Here is a 25,073-nt window from a genome sequence, read left to right on the forward strand (position 1 = left end):
AAAATGGGTTCTGCTCCATGGTTAGGTTAACAGAACTCTAAGTGGGAATCAAAAACAGTGACTGTGGGAAAGAACAAGAAATTTTGTGATGGAAATGGAAATTTTGTGATGATAAAATGCCAAATGTGAAGCTCTTTTGAAGGCATAAGGGCTGTTATTTTATTGTTTAAATTCTCAACACTCCTCATATTTCTTCTCTTTGATTTCTCACAGTAACTCTTGGATTTTGTAGGATAGGCATTACTGTGGGTACTTTACAACTGAAATATGATTTTACATTTTATAGCTGAGATATGGTGAAATGTTTGCTCAGAGAGCTTAGGTGACCTGCATCCAGCCTCTCAGCTGCCTATTGGTTGAAGTCAACCTGGTATCACAGTAACAATCAACAGTGACACAGGTGCTCAGAGGCTGCTTCCAGGGGGTCAGTGCATGTCTGGAGGTCACAGAGCTGGACAGGAAAGCTTCCCAGAGCTGAGGACTAACCTGCAAGATCATAGAGTTCAGTGTCGGAGGCGCTGGCCAAAGCTTCTTCCAGTTCTGGGTCCAGGGTCACCTTTTCTTCTTTACGAGTTTCTATGGGCTTTTCTTTGGGGATAAAGACTCTCCCTTTAAATCAGAAGAAAACCAAAAACATTGTGTAGTGCTGCCTTGTTATAGGGGAAGTGAACTAACCAGAGAATGTGCCGCTCTGGTCATTAAGAGCTGAAGCATTAAACCAATGCAGGTCTAATCAGGATTCCTTACTTTCTGAGATGATGCTAATGTCACTAATCCACTATTAGAGGGAAGGGAGGCAGAGGAGGAATCCTGCATTCTGCAACAGAGACCTGAGGAGGTGGAGAGGGAGACAGTAGCTTCTGATCCCTATCACGGTAGCTCTGCCCTGAGCCCTGGGCAAGAAGGGCCCTGCTGTGGGCCCTGCGCTCTAGAGGGCCCAACTCTGCTCTCTTCTGGCTGCATGCCCCTCCCCACTGCCTGCACCCCGCTGATGGAAGGGCCACAGGGACAGAATACAGGCCACCTGCTAGACTATTCCCCAGGCATCTGCCCCTGAGATTCCCTGCCAAACAGCCCTGAACCCGCCTGCATGAGTCCTTCCTCATGTCCATCTTTCTGAAGGCAGGTCACACTGCTGGGGTGTGTACCCCAGGCCAAAGGGAGGCTGTCTGTGAGTGAGTATGGATGAAGCTTGGATAGGTAGGCTGGAGTGTCAGCCATGGTGCTTGAGGCCTTGGCAGTGCAAGATGGACCCATAACCCTCTGTGGAACTCTTGGAAGTCTAAGAATATTGGCCTAGATAGGAAGATAGCACATATTTTAACAGTTTGTTAGCATTTAATATTTATAAAAATGGGACATGGACTTCTCTTTGTGTTCTTGCCTTGGATCCTGCATATGGCAGGCAGATACATCCAAACAGCCCTAGGGGTTCCTGGGGAACAAACTGGTAATCTCCCTCATTGAGCTCTCCTTCTACCAACTGCAATTGTAGGCAACCAGGATGCTATATCTAGGGGTTGCTTGATATAGTGACCTGGGGACACACTGTCTTTCTAGAGCACATCAAAGTCAGCCTGACTTAAAAGGAAAAATCAGAGTTGTCATATTTAGAGATGCAGAGTTCTGATCAGCAAGGCTCTGTGCTTCCCACGTATGATTCTCTGCAACCATCTTCCACTTTATCCAGTCAGTATGATTCCACTTACTTTGTCTCCTATTCACTTCTGAATATACTGAAATCTATAGCACCCCATTGCCTGCCCAGCCCAAACCTCTAGACTGATGATCAGAGAGCTGGGAGGATGACAAGTGACCTGCTCCTAATTTCCAGGCAGGCCAATACATCCATATCCCACATGTGTGATGGCTCATAGAGATAAATCCAGGCTACTGCAGAGCCACCATCTGATACTCCAGGACTACTCACACTCTTTTTCAATTCCTTCTGACTTTGACTCTTGGTTTCTCTCTTGGTTGGAGTTGCTCCACCCCTTGGCATTTTTTTTTTTTTTTTTGCCATATAGCATGTGAGTTCTTAGTTCCTTGATCAGGGATCAAACCTGTACCCCCTGCATTGGAAGCATGGAATCTTAGCTACTGGACCACCCGGGAAGTCTCTAGGCATGATCTTTGAAATTGGCCTTCTCCATTTTGATTGTTGGAGTTTTCCAAAGACTCACCCCACTATTGCTTTGCCTTTTCTTCACCTTAGAACAGACAGCTGGCTCCAGTTTCAGCCAACTGGGACCCAAGCTCTTTCCACATCTCCTTGTTATTAATTGTTATTAATCTGAGACAACATGGATTGCCAATGGTGGCAGGGGCCCACCTCTGAGCTCCTCATGGGAAAGGAAAGGGTCAAAACCCACATCAGGGACTCCCTCATGAAAACTCTCCAGGAGACTGCCCTGGTTACAGGGCTGCATACTTCCTGCTGGTTTACCAGACCTTCAAATGGCAGGATACATAAACAGGTGCCAGGCGGAGCTGGGGACTCCAAAGATGTACCACTGCTGTGGTCACTCTGGAATACCCTGGCCACAAGGGCTCTACCACTGACCATCACATAAGCTGCCATGTTTCCCAGGAAAAAAGAGAAACTCACTGGGACACAAAATTGGAGAATGACCAGAGAACAGAAGAGGAAACAAACAAACAAAATCAATCACTCAATCAATTAATAACATCTCGGACACTGAGGCTCTTCCCAGACTCTTACATAGTGTCTGCAGCCTGAAGCATTTTCTTTCTGATGTCATGATCTTGGATCCAGAATCAAAACAGGATTTATGAGTTCCTAATTCCTGGTACCGTTCAGGATTACTCTGAACACTAGGTGTGCAGGTGGCCCAACTATCAGTATTCAGGATAACTACTCCTGCACATCCATTCCTGGGGTCCAACTGGAAGACAAGTTCTAAATGAATAATGTAGCCCAGGAAGTTGAGGGCCCAGGGTATCCGGCATTCTGCACTGAGGCTGGCTGGCTCTTCTCCTGGAACACTCACGACAGTCTCCCACTGCTCCTGGGTCACTGGTGGTCTTCCTGGGGCCCTGTGCACACCTCACTCTGATCCTTCCACTCTTTCTGGAAAACTTTGCTCTCTGCTCCTTTAACCCAATCATGTGGCTTCTCCTAAGCTCCCCTGTGCAGCTGTCTACCCCCTCTGGACCCCTATTTATTACTCTGACTGCTGCTGGACGCCCAACCCCCTAAGAACCATCTGCAGATTAATCTGGATCAGGAGCTAATTCACCATAGCTGCTTCTAAGACCTCTGCTCCAAGAACAGAAGACGACAGCTTTCCTCTTGTTATTCTCTCACTACCCTAATACTGCAAGTTAATTGGCTTTTATTGAAGAGTTGACATTACAATTTATTTTTTCCTTCACAATTAGTCTAATCACAACCAGGCTGCCATAGAAACAGTTCCATGTTTCTACTGCAAACCTTGGTTATTAGCCCAATTTGTCACTGCCCAACCTTACTTTCTTAATGACATCATCAGTGGTTCACGAGCCAGTGGTCAAAGCACTGGCTTTGACCAGATGGTTCAGAGCAGCCACGATGCTGCATAGGGAAGGCAGCAGCCAAGGAACTGGTACTCCCGCCCCCGTGGCCACAGCACAGAAGCTCAGAGATGGCATTCATTCTAATCAGTGTTGTCCAGTGCCTGCCCCATGCCATTTTCTGTGCCAGGATGCAAGAGAGACACAGTCCCACTGTGGGTCTCAGATTCATGTGACAAACACACAAAACTGGAAGTAAGTAAACAATGGGATGAATGCTGTCACAGTGCTATGAGAGCAATAGATGGATGTTGTGATAGAAGGAGTGTGTTTTAGACAGAGAGGTCAGGAAAAGCTGAAGGCCCTGACATTTAAGCTGGGACTCTCAGGAGGTAAAAAATGGGGAGGCAGGTCAGAGAGAAGACGACCTCGGGATGGGAAAAGAATTTGGCAGGTTTGGGGAACGGAGTGAGGACAGTGGAGCTGAGCTTAGTGAGGGGAAGAGAGATACAGTCAGCGAGGTGGGCCAGGTGAGCTCTCTATGACTCTGAGCACCATGGCAAAGGTTTGAGACATTAAGCAGGGAATGACATGGTCAGATCTGTGTTTTAAAAAGAAAATGGATGCCACGACGTTATCAGTGATTCCAGCCGTATTTTGGGGGCCAAGTCACTGTTTACAGCTGAGGAACCTGGATAGGGGATTGGTAGCCACTTTTCCTCCAAAGGGGAGCTCAGGATGGGGAGCTAGGAAGGAGGATTTTCCTGTCTTAGTTCAGAGCTCACTCCCTGCTGAAGGAACATCCTCTTACCCCTCAGGCCTCTTCCAGGTCTATCAGAATGTTTCTCACTAGACCACACGCTCCCTGAGGGCAGGGCAGGGTCTGCCCTGTGGTCCCAGCACTTGGCACAGGGCTCTGAAGGCAGGAGGTGGCTGGTAGATGCTAGATGAACTGATGATTAACTGCACTGGCCTCTAGTGGAAGCATCTAACACAACAGAGGCAGACCTGGGGGAGACACCTGCGACTGGGACAGTCCTCAGTTAAAAGGAACACGCCAGTGCTTGATGCTACTTTACACTTCCAATGCTGCTTCTTTGGGGCTTAATTTTTTTTTTTTTTAATGAAACAAATTTGAATGCCATTACACTCTAAGTATTCAGTTCATTTTGGGCTTCCCTGGTGGTGCTAGTGGTAAAGAACTCACCTGCCAATGCAGGAGACTTAAGGAATGCGGGTTCGATCCCTGGGTGGGGAAGATTCCTCTGGAGGAGGACATGGCAGCCCACTCCAGTATCCTTGCTTGGAGAGTTCTATGGACAGAGGAGCCTGTCCATACAGACAGGCCTACAGACCCTATAGACAGGGCTACTGTCTACAGGGCTGCAAAGAGTCGGACACAACTGGAGCAATTTAGCACAGCACAGCCCATTCAGTTAATTAGCCTACGGGTTCCTTTTTCTGCCCGCTCACTCAAGCAGGTTATTACTTTTCTTGGCTAAGCAGACTTTTTTTTTTTTTTAAATAAATTATGGTTACCTGTGTGGGTTTCAGAAGCCAGATTCACACTTTTATATGACAATATTCTTTCTTTTGAACTGGCAGCTTCTTCTGTTGTTCTTGCTGTTCAGATCTTTAATTTCTCTGCACATTAGTCTGTATTTTTTTTAAATTTTATTGAAGTATAATCAATTTACAATACTATATCAGTTTTAGGTATACAACAGAGTGATTCAATATTTCATAATTTAATTATATTTAAAGTTATCACAAAAGAATGTTTATATTTTCCTGTGCTGTACAATACATCCTTGTTACTTACTTTATACACAGCAGTTTGTGTTTCTTAATCCCATACCTCTCTCTCACCCTTCCTTTCCTTGCTTTCCCTTCTGGTAACCAGTAGTCTGTTCTCTATTTGTAGCCTACATCTTCTGCCATGGTTCTTTTTTTTTTTTTAATTAGTAGACTTTATTTTTTGGAGCAGCTAGCATTGGGAAGTACAGACAGTTCCCATGTCTGGCCTGTCCCTAATTCACAACCTCCCCTCTAATGACAGCCCACATTACAGTGTATACTTGTTACAACTGCTGAACCTACACTGACATCATTGTCACCCAAAATCTACAGTTTATATTAGTGTTCACTCTTTTTTAAAAAATTGGGGTATAGTCGCTTTACAACATTGTACAACAAAGTGAATTAGCTATGCGTGTACATATATATGTCTTCTTCCTCTTTGCCCTTCCTCCAACCTGCCCCTCATCCTACTCACCTAAGTCACCACAGAGCACCGAGCTAAGCTCCCTCTACTATGCGGCAGGTTCCCACTGGCTACCTCTTTACGCATGGCAGTGCACATAGTCAATCCCAACATCCCAATTCATCCCACCTCCCTCCCGGTCCATGCCCACAAGTCCATTTTCTATGTCTGTCTCTATTCCTGCCCTGCAAACAGGTTCATTTGTACCAGTTTTCTATATATCTATTAATATATGATACTTGTTTTTCTATTTCTGACTTACTTCACTCCACCTAAATATCCATTAGCAGATGAATAGATAAAGAAGATGTGGACTATATACAATGGAATATTACTCAGCCACAAAAAGGAACAAAATTGGGTCATTTGTAGAGACATGGAGGGCTCACCCTTGGTGGTGTACGGTCTGTGGTCTGGACATGTGTACACACACATATGTCCACCAGCCACGATGCTTTCTAACCCTACTGAATCCAGTTCAGGCTTAGTTCCCACTCTCAGGCCAGTTCCCTCACCTGACCCGCCACAGCAATACATGGGGTACTTATGTTATCAGACTCCACCTGAGGTCCTTACCTTTCTTTTCTCCGGTGAAGGGCACAAAGTCTTCCCTGTCTTTCTGCTCCAAAGCCTCCTTCTCCAGGTACATAAGGAGGTGCTCGCGGTCAAACGGGCCCGTGGCTGCTTTCTGCGTCTGGTCTTTCTGTCGAAATCCAGCTGGCAGCAGTGCACTCTGATGAGACAGAGGAATGAGCAGGAAAGGGGGTGTCTGATGTGGTTTCCCTTCCTGACCCCTGCCGTGCAGGGGGAGCTTGGGCAGAGCACACCTGGCAGAGATGAGGGCTGGAGCTCTGGCATATCCTTGAGGCCCTATTCACTCTAACATTCTGTGTTGACGGGGGTGTTTCCAAAGAGCTCAGGCAGAACTCCGGTGGCTGAAACAGCCTCAGACTGCTGCAGCTGCCCTCTAGGTAGCAAAAGGCCAGCCACTCTTTACAGCCTCTTTCCTTATAGATTCCACTTAGGTCCGTCCAGCAGTGCTCCCAGTGCTTTTTTTTATTTTAAAAAGCTTTTTTTTGGCTGTGTTGGGTCTTCATTGTCTCGTGGGCTTCTCTAGGTGTGGCACTAGGGCTTAGTTCTTCTGAGTCATGTGGGATCTTAAGTTTCCCATCCAGGGATCGAACTCATCTCCCTTGCATTGGAAGGTGGATTCTTAACCACTGGACCACCAGGGAAGTCCCCACACTCATTTCTAATCTCTCCTGGGAAACATCCAAGCTGGTAAGTGATTATTATGATAGCTATTGATATCTGCTTGATTAAACGTAGAGGTATTTCTTTTAAGTTTAAAAAGTAAAAAAAGATACTTGCATTTTTTTAAGTAAAAACAATATCCAAATTATCTGGCATCATAGAATATCATATAAAAATTTTAGTGGATGTTTTTATTTATAGTAAAATCACTATTTTACATGTCTCTGCCTCTAAGTTTGTGACAATATAGCAGGGCTGAAGAAAGTGCTTGCTAAACAAACATTATAACAAGCTATTTACCTTTTTAAGAGCTCATAAAAACATGAGATGCTCCATTTAAATTTATTTGATAATACCGTTACAGTTATTCTAATCTATCCATTATAGTGAGATCACCAAGATTTTAACTTGTTTATATATGTTAAAGAAATGAGATATTAAAAATATCTGCTTTTGGGGTTAAAGATTTGGTTTAAATACCATCTCTAACATTTACCAGATTACCACTATGGGATCTTACGTAAATTACTTTTCTTGGTCTGTGCCCTTATTTATGAAATGGGGATAATATAATTTAAATCAAGGACTTCTGGGCCCAGCAGAATACATGACTCAGAAGAAACTTGGTCATGTTTGTTTCCTCTTTCTTTTTCCTTTCTTTTTCCATAAGTCAGTCTAGTCCTTCTTGGAGTCAATGGAAAATATTTTCTGACATTTATATTAAACTGGTTTTTGAGAAATGTAATTGCCATATCAAATATGTGGCTACTGAGGTTCTCCATGGTTTATAAAAAAGTAAGTAGCTCAGAACCAATTAGGGAAGAACACAGAATCTGCATTTGGAGCTCAGGGATTCCTATATTATTGTTTAAGGACGTGCTATATCATTCATCCCACCTTATCACTAACCACCTGCTTCAGTTCCAGGTCACTAACCTCGGGATCTAGGTCATCAAGAACATTTTCCAACTGTTTCAGTTCCTCTTCTGAGAGTTTGCCAAGAAGCTCATCTTCATCAATGTTCTTGTATTTCTCCAGCTCTTTTTGAAAAGGGAGTGCCATGGTTTCTTATATGACTTTCTCATGGGCCATGAACATTTAACTGTGCCAGCTTCCTGAGACTTCAGAATACTAATAAGAAGAAAGAAAGACTGTTACCTCCTTTTGATAAATAGGACTTATTAGCAGGAGACAGAGCTATGCTATCTGCCCATGGAGTCTTTCCACTGGATGAAATAGTCAACAAAATAAGTAATATTATCTTCATCCATAGAACAGCTTGTCTGCTTCATACATATTATCTCCCTTATTTAGATTTTTGACCTGGAAAGGAAGCCCAGAGAGATATAGATATCACATTTTACAGATGAATATTCTGAGGCCCAAGTGAAACATGAGGCAAGGGGGAAGGGCACAACTTTTAAAAGAATGACATAGCCACAGGACATGACAAAAATTGGTTAGAACCAACAAGGTCCAAGGTGGAAGAAGATGTGACTTCCAGTAGACATTGAGCCTTATTATATGCTCACTGTAACACACTAGCATCTAAATGACACACCCACAGGAGCCACGACAGTTCTGAGGTCAACCAGCAAAGGCCAAAAAGTGGGCAGAGGCCCATTTCCTGGAAATCTCCACCCTTTTCCCCAAATAGCTGGAATACTCCTCCCCCCTCATTCAGTTTCAGCTTCAGTTCAGTAGCTCAGTCGTGTCCGACTCTTTGTGACCCCATGGACTGCAGCATGCCAGGCTTCTCTGTCCTTCACAATGTCCTGGAGTTTGATCAAGCTCATGTCCATTGAGTCAGTGATGCCATCCAACCATCTCATCCTCTGTCATCCCCTTCTCCTCCTGCCTTCAATATTTCCCAGCGTCAGGGTCTTTTTCAAATGAGTCAGCTCTTTGCATCAGGTGGCCAACGTATTGGAGTTTCAGCTTCAACATCAGTCCTTCCAATGAACACTCAGGACTGATCTCCTTTAGGATGGACTGGTTGGATCTCCTTGCAGTCCCAGGGACTCTCAAGAGTCTTCTCCAACACCACAGTTCATAAGCATTAATTCTTCGGCGCTCAGCTTTCTTTATTGTCCAATTCTCACATCCATACATGACTAAGGGAAAAACCATAGCTTTGACTAGATGGACCTTTGTTGGCAAAGTAATGTCTCTGCTTTTTAATATGTTCTCTAGGTTGGTCATAACTTTTCTTCCAAGGAGCAAGCATTTTTTTAATTTCATGGCTTCAGTCACCATCTGCAGTGATTTTGGAGCCGAAATAAATAAAGTCTGTCACAGTGTCCATTGTTTCCCTATCTATTTGCCATGAAGTAATGGGACCTGATGCCATGATCTTGGTTTTCTGAAGGTTGAGTTTTAAGCCAATTCTTTCACTCTCCTCTTTCACTTTCATCAAGAGGCTCTTCAGTTCCTCTTTGCTTTCTGCCATAAGGGTGGTGTCATCTGCATATCTGAGGTTATTGATATTTCTCCCGGCAATCTTGATTCCAGCTTGTGCTTCAAACAGTCCAGCATTTCTCATGATGTACTCTTCATATAAGTTAAATAAGCAGGGTGACAATATACAGCCTTGACCACTCCTTTCCCAATTTGGAACCAGTCTGTTGTTCCATGTCCAGTTCTAACTGTTTCTTCTTAACCTGCATACAAATTTCTCAGGAAGCAGGTCAGGTGGTTTGGTATTCCCATCTCTTTAAGAATTTTCCACAGTTTGTTGTGATCCACACAGTCAAAGGCTTTGGTGTAGTCAATAAAGCAGAAGTGGATGTTTTTCTGGAACTCTCTTGCTCTTTTGATGATCTAGTGGATGTTGGCAATTTGATCTCTGGCTCCTCTGCCTTTTCTAAAACCAGTTTGAACATCTGGAATTTCACAGTTCATGAAATTTCACAGTTGAAGCCTGGCTTGGAGAATTTTGAGCATCACTTTGCTAGCATGTGAGATGAGTGCAATTATGCCGTAGTTTGAGCATTCTTTGGCATTGCCTTTCTTTGGGATTGGAATGAAAACTGACCTTTTCCAGTGCTGTGGCCACTGCTGACTTTTCCAAATTTGCTGGCATATTGAATGCGGCACTTTCACAGCATCATCTTTTAGGATTTGAGATAGCTCAACTGGAATTCCATCACCTCCACTGGCTTTGTTCATAGTGATGCTTCCTAAGGCCCACTTGCCCCCTCCCCCCTCATTAGCCTACGAAATTACCCATTGCTATAAAAACTGACAACCCCATACCCTGGTGCTGCTCTAGCCTCCTGGGATGGCGAACACTGTGTCTGCGAAGTGTGTTTCTAAATAAATCTACTTCGTACTATAACTTTGGAGAAGGCAATGGCACCCCACTCCAGTACTCTTGCCTGGAAAATCCCATGGACGGAGAAGCCTGGTAGGCTGCAGTCCATGGGGTCGCTAAGAGTCAGACACAACTGAGCAACTTAGGAGCAGCAGCAGCAGCAACCTATAACTTTGTCTCTCACTGAATTCGTTCTGCAATGAGACATCAAGAACCCAAGCTTCATTAAGTCCTGAGACAAGGTGTGTGCTTTCAGTTAAAAGATCGTAGGTTCAAACCCCAATCAGAGTTGCATGGTTTACGCAAGCAACTCAGCGCCTTGCTTGAGGTCTCAGAGCTGGGATGTGCCAGGCCTGCGGAGTCCCCATGGAGTGAATGCCTTCCCATCAGATTACTCTGCCTCCTTCAGCTTTCCACAGAGAACAACAATGAAAAACAATGCACTAATTGTAAGGCAGTTGTAAGGAGCAGACTTGTGTCTTTTCAAAGGGAGAGTGATGTGAAGAATACAAAATGGGGCTCATTCAGGAAAGAGAGTTTGAACCATCAGTGTGAGAAAGCATTGTCAAGAAACTCCCCTGCAAGTAAACTAAGATAGAGTCTAAAATTCTGGCTACTCTCTCCACTCTTCTCCCTTCTTTTCTTCTTTCTCCACCTCCCATTCTCTTTCTATTCTCATTTTCTTTTTGTTTCTAAAGCCATTCTCCCTAATTCTTTGTGCATGCTAAGTCACTCCAGTTGTGTCCGATTCTTTGTGATCCCATGGACCGTAGCCCACCAGGCTCCTCTGTCCATGGGATTCTCCAGGCAAGAATACTGGAGTGGGTTGCCATGTCCTCCTCCAGGGAACCCACATCTCTTATATCTCCTGCACTGGCAAGCAGGTTCTTTACCACCTGGTGCTACCTGGGAAGCTGTAATTCTTTGTACCCCTAGACTATTCTTTTTTCAACTTCCTGTTTTTATACTACCTCCCTCCTAAACTTCCACTCAAAATGAAAATTTTCTCCAATCCCTTCTTTCTGGCAGAGGAACTTTACAAATCTTCTCTAGAAAGATAATACTATGTTCAGGAAATAGCAATGTGCTTTACTGACTGTGTTTCTCCTTTGGCAGTATTAATATCAAGCAGATCTCTCAAGGCAATAAATAACTTGCGTAAACTTACTGTTTGACAGGCATGGTTCTAAAAAACAAGAATACACAGATAAATAAGATATGACCCCTTGCCCAAGGAGATCACAGCTCAGTGATAATTACATATGTGTGTGTGTGTATATACATATATATGTATATAATGTACACATGTAGGGATTGCTCCCTATCACGTCTTGCCAAAGAACCAGGGCTTGTATCTGTCCAGATGGGGAGTTTACTATACATTTTTCAATAGGATAATTAACTTTGTATATATAGGCTGCAAAGCATGTGTACAGCCTTCGGCCACTGCAGCCAGCCCAGGGTGCACCACTGAGGACTCAGATAGGAAAGAACAGAATACCAGCCCTGGATAAGTGCAATGATCTAAGGAATGATTTCATGAGGCCGTGCTTTGCAGCTCCCCACACATAAAAATGTGCTACATTCATTAACTTGAGATGTTTGGTTTTTATTAATTAAGAGTAATCTTTTGATGGTCTGTTTCCCTGGTTTTTTTTTTTTTTCTTTTTTTTGATTCCCTGGTTTTTGTAGCAAAAAATCCTATATATATGGGTTCCTAGGATACCTCTCAGAGTCATCTGAGAGACTTCTGACCAGGTTTGAGTCCTCAGAAAGTCCACTGAATAAAACACAATTCTCAGCTTTGAGGTTGTGCATTTTTGTTCAGTCGACAAGTGTTACAACAGAAATCATGTACACAGTAGGATGGGGTGGGGGAGTTGAGTAGAAACTGTGAAAAAATGTGTGTTTGAGTCTTGAAGGCAAATGTCATAAGGTGGATGATGTATGCAGGGAAAGGCAACAGCATACACTAAGGTACAGGATAAGAAAAGTACATGAGGGACTTCCCTGGTGGTTCAGTGGTTAAGACCCCTTGCCGGGGTCGACTGCCGGGGACTCTGGTTTGACCGCTGGTTGGGAAATGAAGATCCCATATGCTGCAAGGTGTGGCCAAAAGACAAAAATAAAACAAAGACAAACAAAAAAGAAAGTACATGATGCTTGGTGAATGGTTGGTATGGCTAGAGGGGAGGAGCGGGGGGAGAGGAAACAACAAAAGACAAGGTGGGGACACCTGTGAAGGGCCTTCCCTATACATCTTGCCAAAATCTGGGCTTTATTCTATTCCAGACGGGGAGTCATTACACATTTTTCAAGTAGAGGAGTTGGTCTGAGAAGACTCGTTTTCAATCAGGTAATTCAAATGGTAAGAATGAAAAACAGGTTGTTATGGAAAGAGATTGGATGTGGGTGGGCCACTTAAGAGCTATTGGAATATTGTTCCTCTCTCCTTATTTCTACTGTTTACCATGTACCAGTTTGTGGTTTTCTATTTTGGTGTCTTTTCCATATGCAATGTAACTCTCTTTGCCTTCCATCAGTCTCCCTTCTTTTAAACTTCAATTGCAATATTCCAGTAAAAAAACAAAACTAAAACAAACCAGGAAAACCCTATCCTACTAAAGTCAGAGAAACCAACTGGACTGTATACACTGTTTTCTGGTCCCAACTACCACTAATTTATTATGTGAGTCTGGACAAGAACTCAGGAAGGAAAGAATACCTGCCATCTAGCAGCCATCAGACCACAGTCACGCTCTACAGTAAGCCTTGAAGAAAGTCAGGATCTGAAAACACAGGATACTGGCTCTAGAGAGGTGAGGTATATATCAAACGAATGATTTCAGTGAGACTCCTGAATCTTCCATACTCCTGCATCTTCCCATACATAGAAAACCACTAAGTTCCTTAATTTGAGATATCTGGTTTCCCTTTAATTAATAATAATCTTTTGATGTTCAGACTATTTGCCCTTTGTTGCAAAACTTCTATATAACCTGCCACCCCCATTTGCCTCCTCAAAGTGGTCTCTCAGGATTACTTGAGATGCTGTCTCCTGGGCTTGACATCCTAAAAATTCCCACTGGATATAACATAATTCTCAAATTTTAGGTTGTGAATATTTTTAAGTCAATAGAATCTACTCAGAAATAAAAAGTAATGAACTATTGATACACACAACAACATAGACGAATCTCAAAACAATTAAACAGAATGAAAGAAGCCAGACTAAAAAGAATGTATGTGGCATGGTTCCATTTGTCTACAATTCTAGAAAATGTAAACTGATCTATATGACAGCAAGCAGATCAGTAGTTGCTTAGGGATGGAAGAGAGGTAGGGAGGGGAAGAGGAGTATGAAGGGGCATGAGGAAATTTGGTGGGTTTGTCATGATGGCTTCACAGGTGTATGCATTTGTCAAAACTTATCAAACTTTTGCTTCAAATATGTGCAATTTGTTGAATGTCAATTCAAAATACTATGTATAAATCTAGAACAGCTCTTCAATAAAGTAAAAAATATATTTTTAAGAAGGGTCACTTTTCTTTTTGGTAATGCTTCATGCCTTTCAGGATCTTAGTTCCCTGGCCAGGGACTGAACCCAGGCCCCGACAGTTAAAGAACCAAGTCCTAACCACTGGACCACCAGGGAATTCCCAAGATGGGTCACATTTTAACTGGTAGTGTGGGCACTTCCCTAGCAGTCCAGTGGTTAAGACTTCATGCTTCCAATGCAGGGCATGCAAGTTTGATCCCTGATGGGGGGTGGGGTGGAGGGAGAAAGATCCCACATGCTGTGCGACGTAGACAAATGATGAAAAAAAATAAAGACAATAATTGGCAGAATTTTTCTTCACAGTGCTATGTAAAATACTGGTATATTTTATGACTGATGGTATCTTAGATAAGATTCTATTTGTAGTTCTGGTCCAGAATTCTACAAGTATACCCCAACTTCTTATCTTCCCCTGAAACAGACTAGTTTTGGTTTTCTTGATCATACCATTAATTTACCAATCGTGCGTACGTGTTCGTGTGCATGCTTAGTCGTTCAGTTGTGTCCGACTCTTTGTGACCCTGTGGACTATAGTCTGCCAGGCTCCTCTGTCAATGGGATTCTCCAGGCAAGAATACTGGAGTGGGTTGCCATTTCCTCCCTTAGGGGATCTTCCCGACCCAGGGATTGAACTCGCATCTCCTACACTGGCAGGCAGATTCTTTACCACTGAGCCCCTTGGGAAGCTGAATCTACCAGTCACTTCCAAAACTCTGATCAGCTGAATTTCCTCCATTTCCACCCTTGTCTCACTAGTTACCACTTCCACTGGATTCTTACTGCATGATACTTTTCACATCATCCTTTTCTGTCAGTCTTGTTTTAGATCTTTGTTCCTTTGGACCTGGAGTACCCTCATTGCATTTTTAAAGGATTCTATTCTTCCCTCTAAGCCACCAGAGTACCATAATTAGATCATCTTTCTTCACACTGCAAACAAGCCACTTCCCTGATTAAGGACTAATGGCTCCCTTTTGTCTACAGAATGAAATTTACACAACCTCGCATCCTAAACTCCCACTATTTGGCTTTGATCTGCACTTTGTATTTTCTGTCTTCATAACTTTCCTAAGGGAGCCCTCCAATCCAACCAAAATGGTTTATTCACTCTCTGTGGTAGGCAGAATAATTGTGCCCTAAAGATGCCCACATGCTAATCCCCAGAATCTGGGATGTTACTTTACATGGCAAAAAGGACTGGGCGTGAGTAAATCAAAGATTGTAAACTAGGCAGACTATCCTGGATTATCTGGGTGGGCCCACTATAATCACAAAGGCTCTTAAAAGATGGGAGAGGAAGGTAGAAGAGTCAGAATGAGATTGATGACAGAAGCAGAGGGACAGAGTGATGCAATTGCTGGCTCTGAAGATAGAGGAAGGGGCCAAGAGCCAAGAAATGTGTGCAGCTCTAGAAACTGGATAAGGTCTGGGAATTAATTCCCTCCAGAGTCTTCAGAAAGAAATTCAGCTCTACTGACATGCTGATCTTAATCAAGTGAAACCTGCTTTGGACTTCCCACCTCCGAAGCAATGCCATAATAAATGTATGCTGTTTTAGGCTCCTGCATTTGTGACAGCAGCAATTGGAAACTAATATACTCCCTTATTCATGGCCTTCCATTTTACCAGATAATTTTTCTGGATGTCTTGTTTGCTCCTCCCCTCCCCATTCCCTCCTGACTGCTCTGTGCCCCAGGAAGATGATGTATTTACACGGCATCATCAGGCTCCCTTACTTTCTCACTCGTTTGGCCAACAGGAGGCACTAGCAGGAAGCTGGAGGGAGGTTGGTGCAGAAGGCAACATGGCCCACTAGTAAGCCTTCTCTAGGGCTGCCCCCACCCCTGTCTTGCTGACTTGAGGCCTGGGGGTGACAAAGGGTCCCTGTGTGGCTGGTGCCAGATTTCTGCCTTGTTGTACTCCTCACACCCTCCCTACAACTCTGCAAATAGGATCTTTATTTACATTCCCTCAAATTACTCTGTTGAGTGTGTCCTCTGTTTCTTGCTGGGACCTTGGCTGTTATTGTAATGTCACTTGGAATGCCGTTCTCTGTTCTCATGGCCTATCCATGTGCTCTGCTTTGGAGACCTGGCTCAGGTCCCAGCTCTGCGGACCACAGAATGTCAGGGCTGACTGAGGCCTGAAAGGTCATCCAGTCCAGCAACACAGATGGTTTTTCTCCTACTTCTCTGACCACTTCTTGGTCTCCTTTGGCAATTCTTCCTCTGCCTTAAGTACTGGCATGTTACAAGATCCTGTCTTACCATTTCTTTTCTTACACTGTACATTCTCCCTGGGAGAAACTCGTCCCCTCCAAAGTTCTCATTATAATCCACATCCTGAGGACCCTCAAATCTTTGATTAAGACTTTGTTCCTTGAGGACTAGATCCACGTATTCCCACTGCTGAACCAACATCTCCACTTCACTGAATCAGGCATCTCAAATGGTAGAAGTACTTGCGTCATCTTTCCTGACAAACAGCTTCTCCTCCTCTGGAATTTCCAATTTCAGAAATGTGGCCAAGAAAGCAGGGAACCATCCTTGACATCTCCTCTTCCTGTCTTCTCCCCATTCATCAATCCAGCCCTTACCTAAACATGTTAACGATCCATCTGCCTCACTCATCTGCACTGCCACATCCAGTCTTAGTCCATTTTGATCAGCTCTTCATACAAATGGCCAAAGTGATCTTTTTAAACAACTCTGCCCTAGTTACCTAAAATCCTCCTGTGGCTTCCCTTTGCCTTGAGGATAAGGTTCAGATCCACAGTCTGACCCCTGTCATCCTCATCAGCCTCATCCTGCACTGCACCCCCCAGCTTCTCCTGGCTCCAGCCTCCTGGACGGCTCCCAACTCCTGGATCACGCCTTATGTTGTTTCCTCTGCTCAGAGCACTCTTACCCCTTCTTCGTCTGGCTGATGCCAGCTCAGCTCATCTTCCAGTCTCAATGTAAGCTTCACTCAGTTTGTAATGACCTAGAGGGGTGGGATGGGGGGTGAGTGGGAGGGAGGCTCAACAGGGTGGCGAGGCGATACATGTATACATACAGCTGATTGACATTGTTGTATAGCAGAAACTAACATGACACTGTAAAGTAATTATACTCCAATTAAAAAATAAATAAGAATGTAATCTTCATTTCTCAAAGTTGCCTTGTTTGTAACCCCATGCAGGTCTGACTCATTCCCCACCCCAAGGCACACCCCTTGTTCAGAGCTCTTCTTGACTCTATTACAACTGCTTGTTTTATCTCTGTCTTTTTTGCTAAGCTCTGTGAGGGTGGGGACTGTATCTGTTTTAGTCACTGTTATGGTCCTGGCTCCCAGCACAGGTCTTGACCCAGGATAGGCATCCAATAAATATCAAGTGAAGGAAATGAGCTCAGAAAGGTGAAGTGACCTGTTGGTTCAAAACTCATTCCACCATATCCACAGCCTCCACTTTCTACCATGGAACTTTCTGAGGCCACCTAAGCACATAACAGTTGCTCTGCTCTCTAAATTCAACTACACCACCAAATCCTAGAGGACAGGGATGATGTCATGATTCTTTCTATTCCTGGGCCTCTTGTAGATTCATTCAACAAATATCTACTGACATCTCACCTTTTTCACTGCTGGGACAAGAGCAGTGAACAAAACAGATGATATCTCTTACCAGAGCTGAGCTTACAGTTTGGCAGTAGGAGAGACATAAGTAAGTAGTTACAATAACATGTTAATACTATGTAACAATCCCTGTTAAAACAAATTGCATATGTTGCACTAGTGCATCAGGAGGGCGTGAAAGCCAGAAGAGAAAAAAAAAAATTGCACCCTCCTGAAGCACAACTTTGAAGATTTGGGGGAAAGCTGGTTTTATTTTTAATAACAAATATAGATGTATGTGGACATATTATTCACACAGCTTTTAAAGTCAAATCACAGATTTCTGGCTCAAGGATGTCCTGCTCTAGCCCCTACCCAGGGCCCCAAGTGTTCACACTTGCCCTCTCCTCCTGTAAGTGATGCCGCAGTGGAAAGCTTCCAAACGTCATGGCAGTCGCACCTCCGGCAGAGTGCCTGTCCCATGGCGAGCTCTCAACATGCAACAAGAGACTAATTGCACGTTGGAGTGAAGCAAGTGCCAAGCAGCGCTTTCAGGAGTCCAGGTGCACATGCATACCAAGGTTAGAGAACAGAAAACAGGAGCAAGAACTGGAGCTGAAGGGAGGATGACTTGGGCCCTCCAATAACTCTTCCTATCAAAGGTATGAACCCTAAGAAGGAAAACAAGGAGTGTGGCTTTCTTTACTTCTTCCACTACCTTATTTGTATATGTATTTCATAACCGGTATGAAAGAGGAAAATCAGATACAACACAAAGTGCCCAAACTTTGGCCTCACCTCCATGCAGACTTGGAATCAAACCCAAAACATGCAGCCCTATTTAATAAGCCTGATCCAAACCAAAGACCCATTTTTACAGGAGAGTAACAAAAAATACTTGTAAAACCTAGTGAAAAGTTTTGTAAATGGGTAAAACTGCCACGAATTGCTTAGGAGTACACACGCATCTGGGAAAGCTACAAAGGACAACACATGGAAAGGACAGACATCTCAGAAGGACGAACTGGGGATCTGACCGGGAAGGATGAGCTGACCTTCCACCACACTGATGATGATTTCATCCCAAGAGGGGAAGTCAGCATGTGAGAAGTTATTATTCTTTATTATGCATCTTCAATATTTTATAATAATCTTTCAACAATGAGTGAACCAGTTTGCACAAGAGAGCCAAATCTACATTTTTTAAAACTAGTAAATTAGAAAAAAAAAATCAGCTTATCAATATATCCTCCAACAAAACAAAACAGGAATTTTTAAATTGGGGTATAGTTGCTTTACAATTTGTGTCTGTTTCTGTTGTACAACAAAATGAATCAGCTACATGTATACATATATCCCCTTCTCCACCCACCCCCATCCCACCCCACTAGGTCATCACAGAGCACCGAGCTGAGCTCCCTGAGTTATAAAGTAGCTCCCCACTAGGTATCAAAACAGGAAGTAATCCTACATATTTAATTTCTTTCTAGCTGCAGGCAAATACAAAGATGTATACAAAACACAAAGCCTGTGTTTTGGAATCTAGCTATTTCAAGATGGCTCTTTCAAGCCTTTTTTTTTTTTTAAATAACCAAGTGGCTCCTGCCATATCCTCAGAAATCTGTACAGGAGATGCAGGACAGAGAATGGGGTGTGATAAGGAGGAATTTCAAGCAAAAAATATGAGAAGGCAATTGGAAGGGACAAGCTGAATGGAGAATGAGGGATAGATCTTACCAGAATGAAAAGCTGTCCTATCTCACAACACAAACGTGGCTATAGCTTAAACTGCTCAAAAGCAGTCTCCTTTTAAAACAGTGTGCCCACCAGTAACCACTCCCTCCAGGTTCAGAAGAGAACAGAAGACAAAAAGCATAGACCTTGGAGTCAACTAGCCCTGGATCTGATGGTTACAATTCATGTGCGAGTGACAGGCTGTCTGAGCCTCTGTCTCATCCTCGGCGAAACAGGCAGAGTAGTACTTATCTCAGAGGGTGGAGGTGATGTTTAATGTGGTGACGTATCTACCAGGAACAGCTGCTAACACATTCGAGCCCTCAGTCAAAGCCATTTCTCTTTTGTCCTAGAGTGCAGTCTTCCACATGGGCTATTTGTTCCCTCCATTATCCTTGTCAGAGTCCGTTGAACGTGGAGAGGCAGCGCCCTATAGGAACCCTGGGTCAGCGCTGCCAAGCGTAGTGAGCTGCCATGGGGAGGCTGGCCAAAGTATGAGGTAGGTTTCCACATGGGCAGGAAGTTGCCAAGAAGCTTCCTGGCTAGGGCAGAGGGCTCTAGGATGGAAATCTCACTGTCTGCTCAGACCGCCACCTGGTTTCTAATTCTCTTGGCAGGTCCTACTCCCTGTCGCTGCCCTATCCCTTTGTCTGCCCCTATTCTCTGCTTTCTAAGGAGTTCCTGTTTCTGGATTTCTGCGTACCTCCTTGCCTTCCACTTGGGTGTCTGGGTCTCCAGCTGCCTATTGGTTCTACCTATGTCCCCTCATCTTGGCTTTGGGAAGTTATGGGCTTCTCATTTCCTGACTGGCAGCAAGGGTTCTCTGCTGTTTTGTTGACAAAAGCTAGCTTCTGTCTGCTTATGAATTTTTGACTCACCTATCTTCTCTCCCTCTCCGGCATCTGTCTCCCAGTTTGGTTTTGATCAAAGCTTTGTTAAGGGTTACAGGTGCTATGTGCCCTTGGACGCATGACTGCTTATCAAGATGATATGCAAAATATTTAATAACTAGTATGAAATGGGCGTTGGCCATCAGAATGGATGTCGGCTATAAACAAGAGGGGTGGCTGACCCTGCATATATTGGCTGAACAGCTGCCCAGCTCCCTAGACTCTGGACCCCTCCCACTGCTCTGACAAGAGGCCTCCTGGTTCTTTCACTGGACTGGAACCTCAGATTTGCTCCTTACTCCTCACATCCTGGCTTGCTGCAGCTGGTCTTGTGCCTTGTTTCATGAGCTCCTATTACCCACAGTCCTAGGGCTGACCTTCTCATTCCCTCTCTATTCAGCTATCACCAGGGAAACCCAGGAATACTGATGACACACATGAAAGAGATGGGATAGCCTTGGTGTCAAACCAGGGGGGCAAAACATAAAAGCATATGAGTGTGTGTGTAGGAAAAAATCCTTGTAGAAAAAGATTCAGTATAAAATTAAAGTGTTATATCTTAAGAATTGGTTCTGTTTTCTTAGTCTGGTAGTAGGAAATCTTCTGCACCTGCCTTCTATGAGCTCCTTTGATCCGCTTATAGTCTATAAGGAAACATTTAGTTGTATGTGATTCACAAACAAAGCGAACAAGAGGAAATCCCTGAACTTCTGTCAGAAAGCTGGGTCTGTTTTTCCTCCAACATTCCCCTAATTAAAAATAGAAAGAACCAGCACCTAGAACTTCCTGCTAGAGAGGCACAGATCTTGAACTCAGAGAGAAAAGGGATAGCGCTTTCAGGATGGTTTGTGGGGAGGGCTAGAAATTCTAAGGTATGGGAATTTCAGAATTTGAGGTTGGAATTAGGGGATGGGGTGTCTTAAGAATAAACGATTGGTAGTAATTAAGACAAAGCAAGAAAGAGAACTTCTCCTGACCCTACTCACTCCTCCAACAGGACTGAAATCTTGAGTGAGCGCAGTGAGACACAGACTCACTGTGAGTTCCCTGCAGATTCACTGCAGATGTCCACACTGTCCTCTGCAATCCTTTCCCTTTATTTGCTTACCTATTTTATCGATCACCCCAATTTTTAATTTAAAAAGTTCAAATCTACAGAAAAGGTAAAAAACAGAACACCTATATACCACTCTCTTTGATTCACTGTCATCATTTTGCTACATTCTCCAGCTTCCTCCCCAACCCTTTTACTCCCCCCTACCCTGAACCAGCTGAAAGTTGCAAATGTCATGCCATTTTGCCTCTAAAACCTACATCTCAAAAGAAAATGACAGTGTCCTACATGACCACCGTACCATCGCTGCACCTAAGAAAATGAAAAGTAACTCCATGATATTTATCTAATATGTCATCCATATTCAAATCTCTCCAATTGTCTCAAACTCATCAATCATAGCTATTTTTTTTTCTGATTTAAGATCCAAAGTTCACAATACCAATTTACTGTTAAGTTAGTTGAATATTTTAATCTACAATATCCTGGCCCCACCATCTTTTTGGCAGGAACATTACACAGGGGAAGTTATGACCACCTTATTGCATAACCCAACAGGAGAGTCATGGTACATGTTGGTATGCTTGATCATTCAGCCTGAGGTGATGACTTTCTCATCTCTCTATTGTAAGGACACATTTTCCCTAAGTAATATGTAGCAAGATACTTTGAAATAATGTCAAAATCCTCTTCCCCAACAACCTCTGGCTCAAAGGTTTTGTCACCTGTGGATGAATCCTTGCCTGAATCAGTTACATTAGAGTTGCAGAGCGCTGGTTTTCTGATTCTCTCGTTCCTTCTATTGTGTATTTATTATTCAAACAATGACCCATCAGTACCCATCCTCTCTATCCTCAGTGTCTGTACTCTCTGGTTACTTTCTGCTGCGGTTCCTCCCCTTCTCCTTGCTCACCACCTCTGAGGGCTCCTGCCTAGCCCTGGGGAGCCATTTACATCTCCCTTTACCTTGATGATCCCATCAGTTCACCTTCAGCCAATTAAAAACAAACACAGAAAATCCACAGCATGTTGTTGTCTACGTAGTTATAGTAATTCACAAAAATTAAAACAGTTGTAATGCATATTTATTGGATTAGACTGCAGAGAGTAGAAAAAACCAGTTCTATTTTTTAAAAAATCAAGTTGCCCAAACCCTGAAAAATCTTTCCTCCTCACTAGGTAAAACCTCCTATTCTGTCACAGTCAGGCTTTCTATAATGGTGTTGAACAGACGCACCCTCCTCGCCTTAGTTCCTTGATATGAGAGCCTTGGAAGAACAGAGGTTTAGAAATCATTTAGGCGGAACACCCCGTTTTACATGGAGAAAGAGGTTAAAAGAGGTGAAGAGACTTGCCCAGGGTCCCTTAGCTCCTTAATGGCATAGCTAGGGAAATGGGTTTTTATGATACCTGCTTCGACGTTCTTTTCATTCCCTTCCCAAGGACCTGGTGATCCCGATGTTTAATAGGCAAGAGGAAGCCCGTAGCATTCACAGCCTTCGTTGCTAATTCGCATTTTGCCTGCATCACCTTCCCATCTTTGCATACTTCAAAAATTCCCATTAGGAGCCATTATTGTCATTGTTATTATTAAAAACCAATTTTCACTCCTGCAGGTCAACAAGGAAAATTTAGGAAGACTCAAGGGAGCACATACTAACATTACTTAAACCAGGAAAAAAAAAAAAAAAAAAAGAGTCTCACGACCTGCATCAGGCCGCTTTCGGAACGTTTCTTTCTTGGAGGCTGAAATACCCTGCGGGTGACAGCTCCAGCCGGAGTCCACCCTTCCCCGCCGCCCGATCTAACGCTGCAGTGACAGGCATTAGGCTCCAGGAGCTTGTCAAACGTTCACAAGAGAGAAGTGGGGAACAAAGCCCAGCGTGGAAACACCGGCCCCGCAGCTCAGGGAGGACAGAGACCGCGCCCTCATTGCGGCGGCCGGGGGATGCAGAGACTGCGAAGCCGCAGTGCAGCGCGTGGGACCCACACCCGCTGGGCGCCTCGCTCCCGCACAGCCCTCCACCGCGCTTTCCTCCGCGCCGCCGGCCGAGCCGAGGAGGCCAGAGGCGGTGCCGGCTCCGCGCGCCCTCCCCCCTGAGCGCCGACCCCACAGAGCATCCTCCCGCGGGCAGGGAGGGCGCGGCCGCCCCGCGCTGCTGGCCTGGGGGCTGCAGACGGCACCTCTCCCGGGGGGGCCCCTACCCACCCCCGGCGCGCTCACCCGTGCGTGAGCCCATCCCGGAGCGGGCGGTGCGGGCCGTCAGTCCGTCTGCCCCGAAGGAGCGGGGCCGGCGAGCAGGGCGGCGCCGTGGCCGGGGCGAGCGCGGCGATCAACAGGCGGCTCCCGACCGGGCGCGGCGCCGGGGCGCGCGGCTGCCTCGAAGCAGGCTGGGAAGCGTAGTTCGGAGCGGCGAGCGGCGGCCGCGCGGAGGCTGGACCCCCTGCCCCCTGGCTGTCACCCCGGGCTTCCCCACCCTCCGCTGCAGGTGTCCTCGCCCGGAATCTGAGTTCCGACCCCGTAAGCGCTGTGCGGGCGAACGGGACCTCAGCCTTGGGACCAGGCTGTGACGGGCTCTCTTGAGGAGCCCGGGGCTACGGATAGGGTGGGTGGTAAAGGCTCTCCAAGCTTGTGAGGGGCAGCTGGGTGAGTGGGCACCGTTACTTCGAAGCCGGGAGAACACCGCTTAGACACAGACGAGACCTGCCCTGGGTTTTACTGGCTTTACGCCGGCCTCGGGCGGAGCGTGGGGAGTAGTGGCTGGGGCACATGCCTGGGGGTAGGGAGGTGGGGTGTGGCGAGGCTGATCTAAAGTTTGTGGGTGAGGATGGTCGCCAGCCCACGCACATGCGGGGGCTTCACTGAGGAGAGCCTCAGCATCCTCATCTGTAAAGTATAGACTTAAAGCTTGAAGGTAAGTTGTGAGGACTAAATGCATTTTAGGTGCGTATGTGAAAGCCCCTGTTGTCAGGCCCTTAGCACACACTCAATAAGGTTTCTCAGGAGTTACAGGGAGACCCGGGCACACTTCCGGTCTTGAGAGCCCCGTGTGTAATGCTAAGCTAAAGATAGTTGGCCTCGTTGGTCTGGATAAATAAATGTTAAAGCTCATCGGGTTTGCTGTTGTCAGCTATTTAGCCGGCTCACTTCACGCGGAATATGTACTGTGATGTGCCCTCTATGCCAGGTTCTTGGGAGCTACAAAGAGAGAAAATACTGTCTGGTCTGTGAAGCATGGAAGCAGGGGCGGGGGGTGGTGCGACCTAGGACAAAGATTGAAATTATGAAAATGCATGGCATAATAGGGTTTCCTTCCAAAAGCATTTTCTACCACATGTGACATCTCTCCTTTTTGAACTCTTGCTCCATACTTTCAAGGCAATATTTCACGTTATGGTGGGATTTGCATTTTCCAGATGTGGTGGAAGGAAAATGAACCAAAGGGATGGATGCAGCATTGCTGGCATAATCTCTGAAACAGGCAGAGTGAATGGATGTGAAACAGCATCATAATCTGGCAATGACCTGTGCAGTGACCATGTGACCAAAAAAAAAAAAAATGCTGCAGAGAAGATTCCATGTTTGAAAATAGGAGCATCACTTTACATTTGTGGAAGTACATTCCTATCCATGTTCTCATTTGACTTTTCCAACAACCCTGTGAGATGCAGGGTGAGGATTTTCTTCAGTCAGAGTTCCAAGAGGCACAGAGAGGTGATATGAGTTATTCAAGGCCATCCAGCTGGTCACTAAGCCTTCTTCTCTCCTTCTGTCCTGGCCTTCTCTGAAGAGGCACTCTCAGTGCTGTCTTTCATTTGTATATTTCAAAACAGGGCCATGCCTTCCCTAGGAAGAGGGCTGAGCCAGAAAATAAAGTTAATTCTCAAAGGCTCTTGG

General features: G+C 44.9%; 2 protein-coding genes across 3 annotated transcripts in view; one reads left to right on the plus strand and one right to left on the minus strand.

The window, feature by feature from the left end:
- Positions 1-23,557, minus strand: part of TMOD2 (tropomodulin 2) — a 51,262-nt gene extending 27,705 nt beyond the window's left edge. The window contains exons 1-5 of one of the 2 annotated variants that reach the window (XM_043471976.1): positions 23,400-23,500; positions 22,586-22,785; positions 7,967-8,161; positions 6,353-6,509; positions 487-609 (exon numbers count right to left, since the gene is read on the minus strand). In XM_043471976.1, coding sequence (XP_043327911.1) covers positions 487-609; positions 6,353-6,509; positions 7,967-8,092 — 406 coding nt within the window. In that variant the 5' untranslated portion in view covers positions 8,093-8,161; positions 22,586-22,785; positions 23,400-23,500. Of the gene's footprint in view, positions 1-486; positions 610-6,352; positions 6,510-7,966; positions 8,162-22,585; positions 22,786-23,399 lie in introns of both variants that reach the window. The other variant, XM_043471975.1, reaches the window with a different exon arrangement.
- Positions 23,558-23,576: 19 nt separating this feature from the next.
- Positions 23,577-25,073, plus strand: part of LYSMD2 (LysM domain containing 2) — a 38,980-nt gene continuing 37,483 nt past the window's right edge. The window contains exon 1 of the mRNA XM_043471977.1: positions 23,577-23,696. The gene's annotated coding sequence lies outside the window, so the exon portion shown is untranslated. The remainder of the gene's footprint in view (positions 23,697-25,073) is intronic.

The sequence above is a fragment of the Cervus canadensis genome, chromosome 6 (genome assembly GCF_019320065.1).
Source record: "Cervus canadensis isolate Bull #8, Minnesota chromosome 6, ASM1932006v1, whole genome shotgun sequence".
NCBI classification, from domain to species: Eukaryota; Metazoa; Chordata; class Mammalia; order Artiodactyla; family Cervidae; genus Cervus; species Cervus canadensis.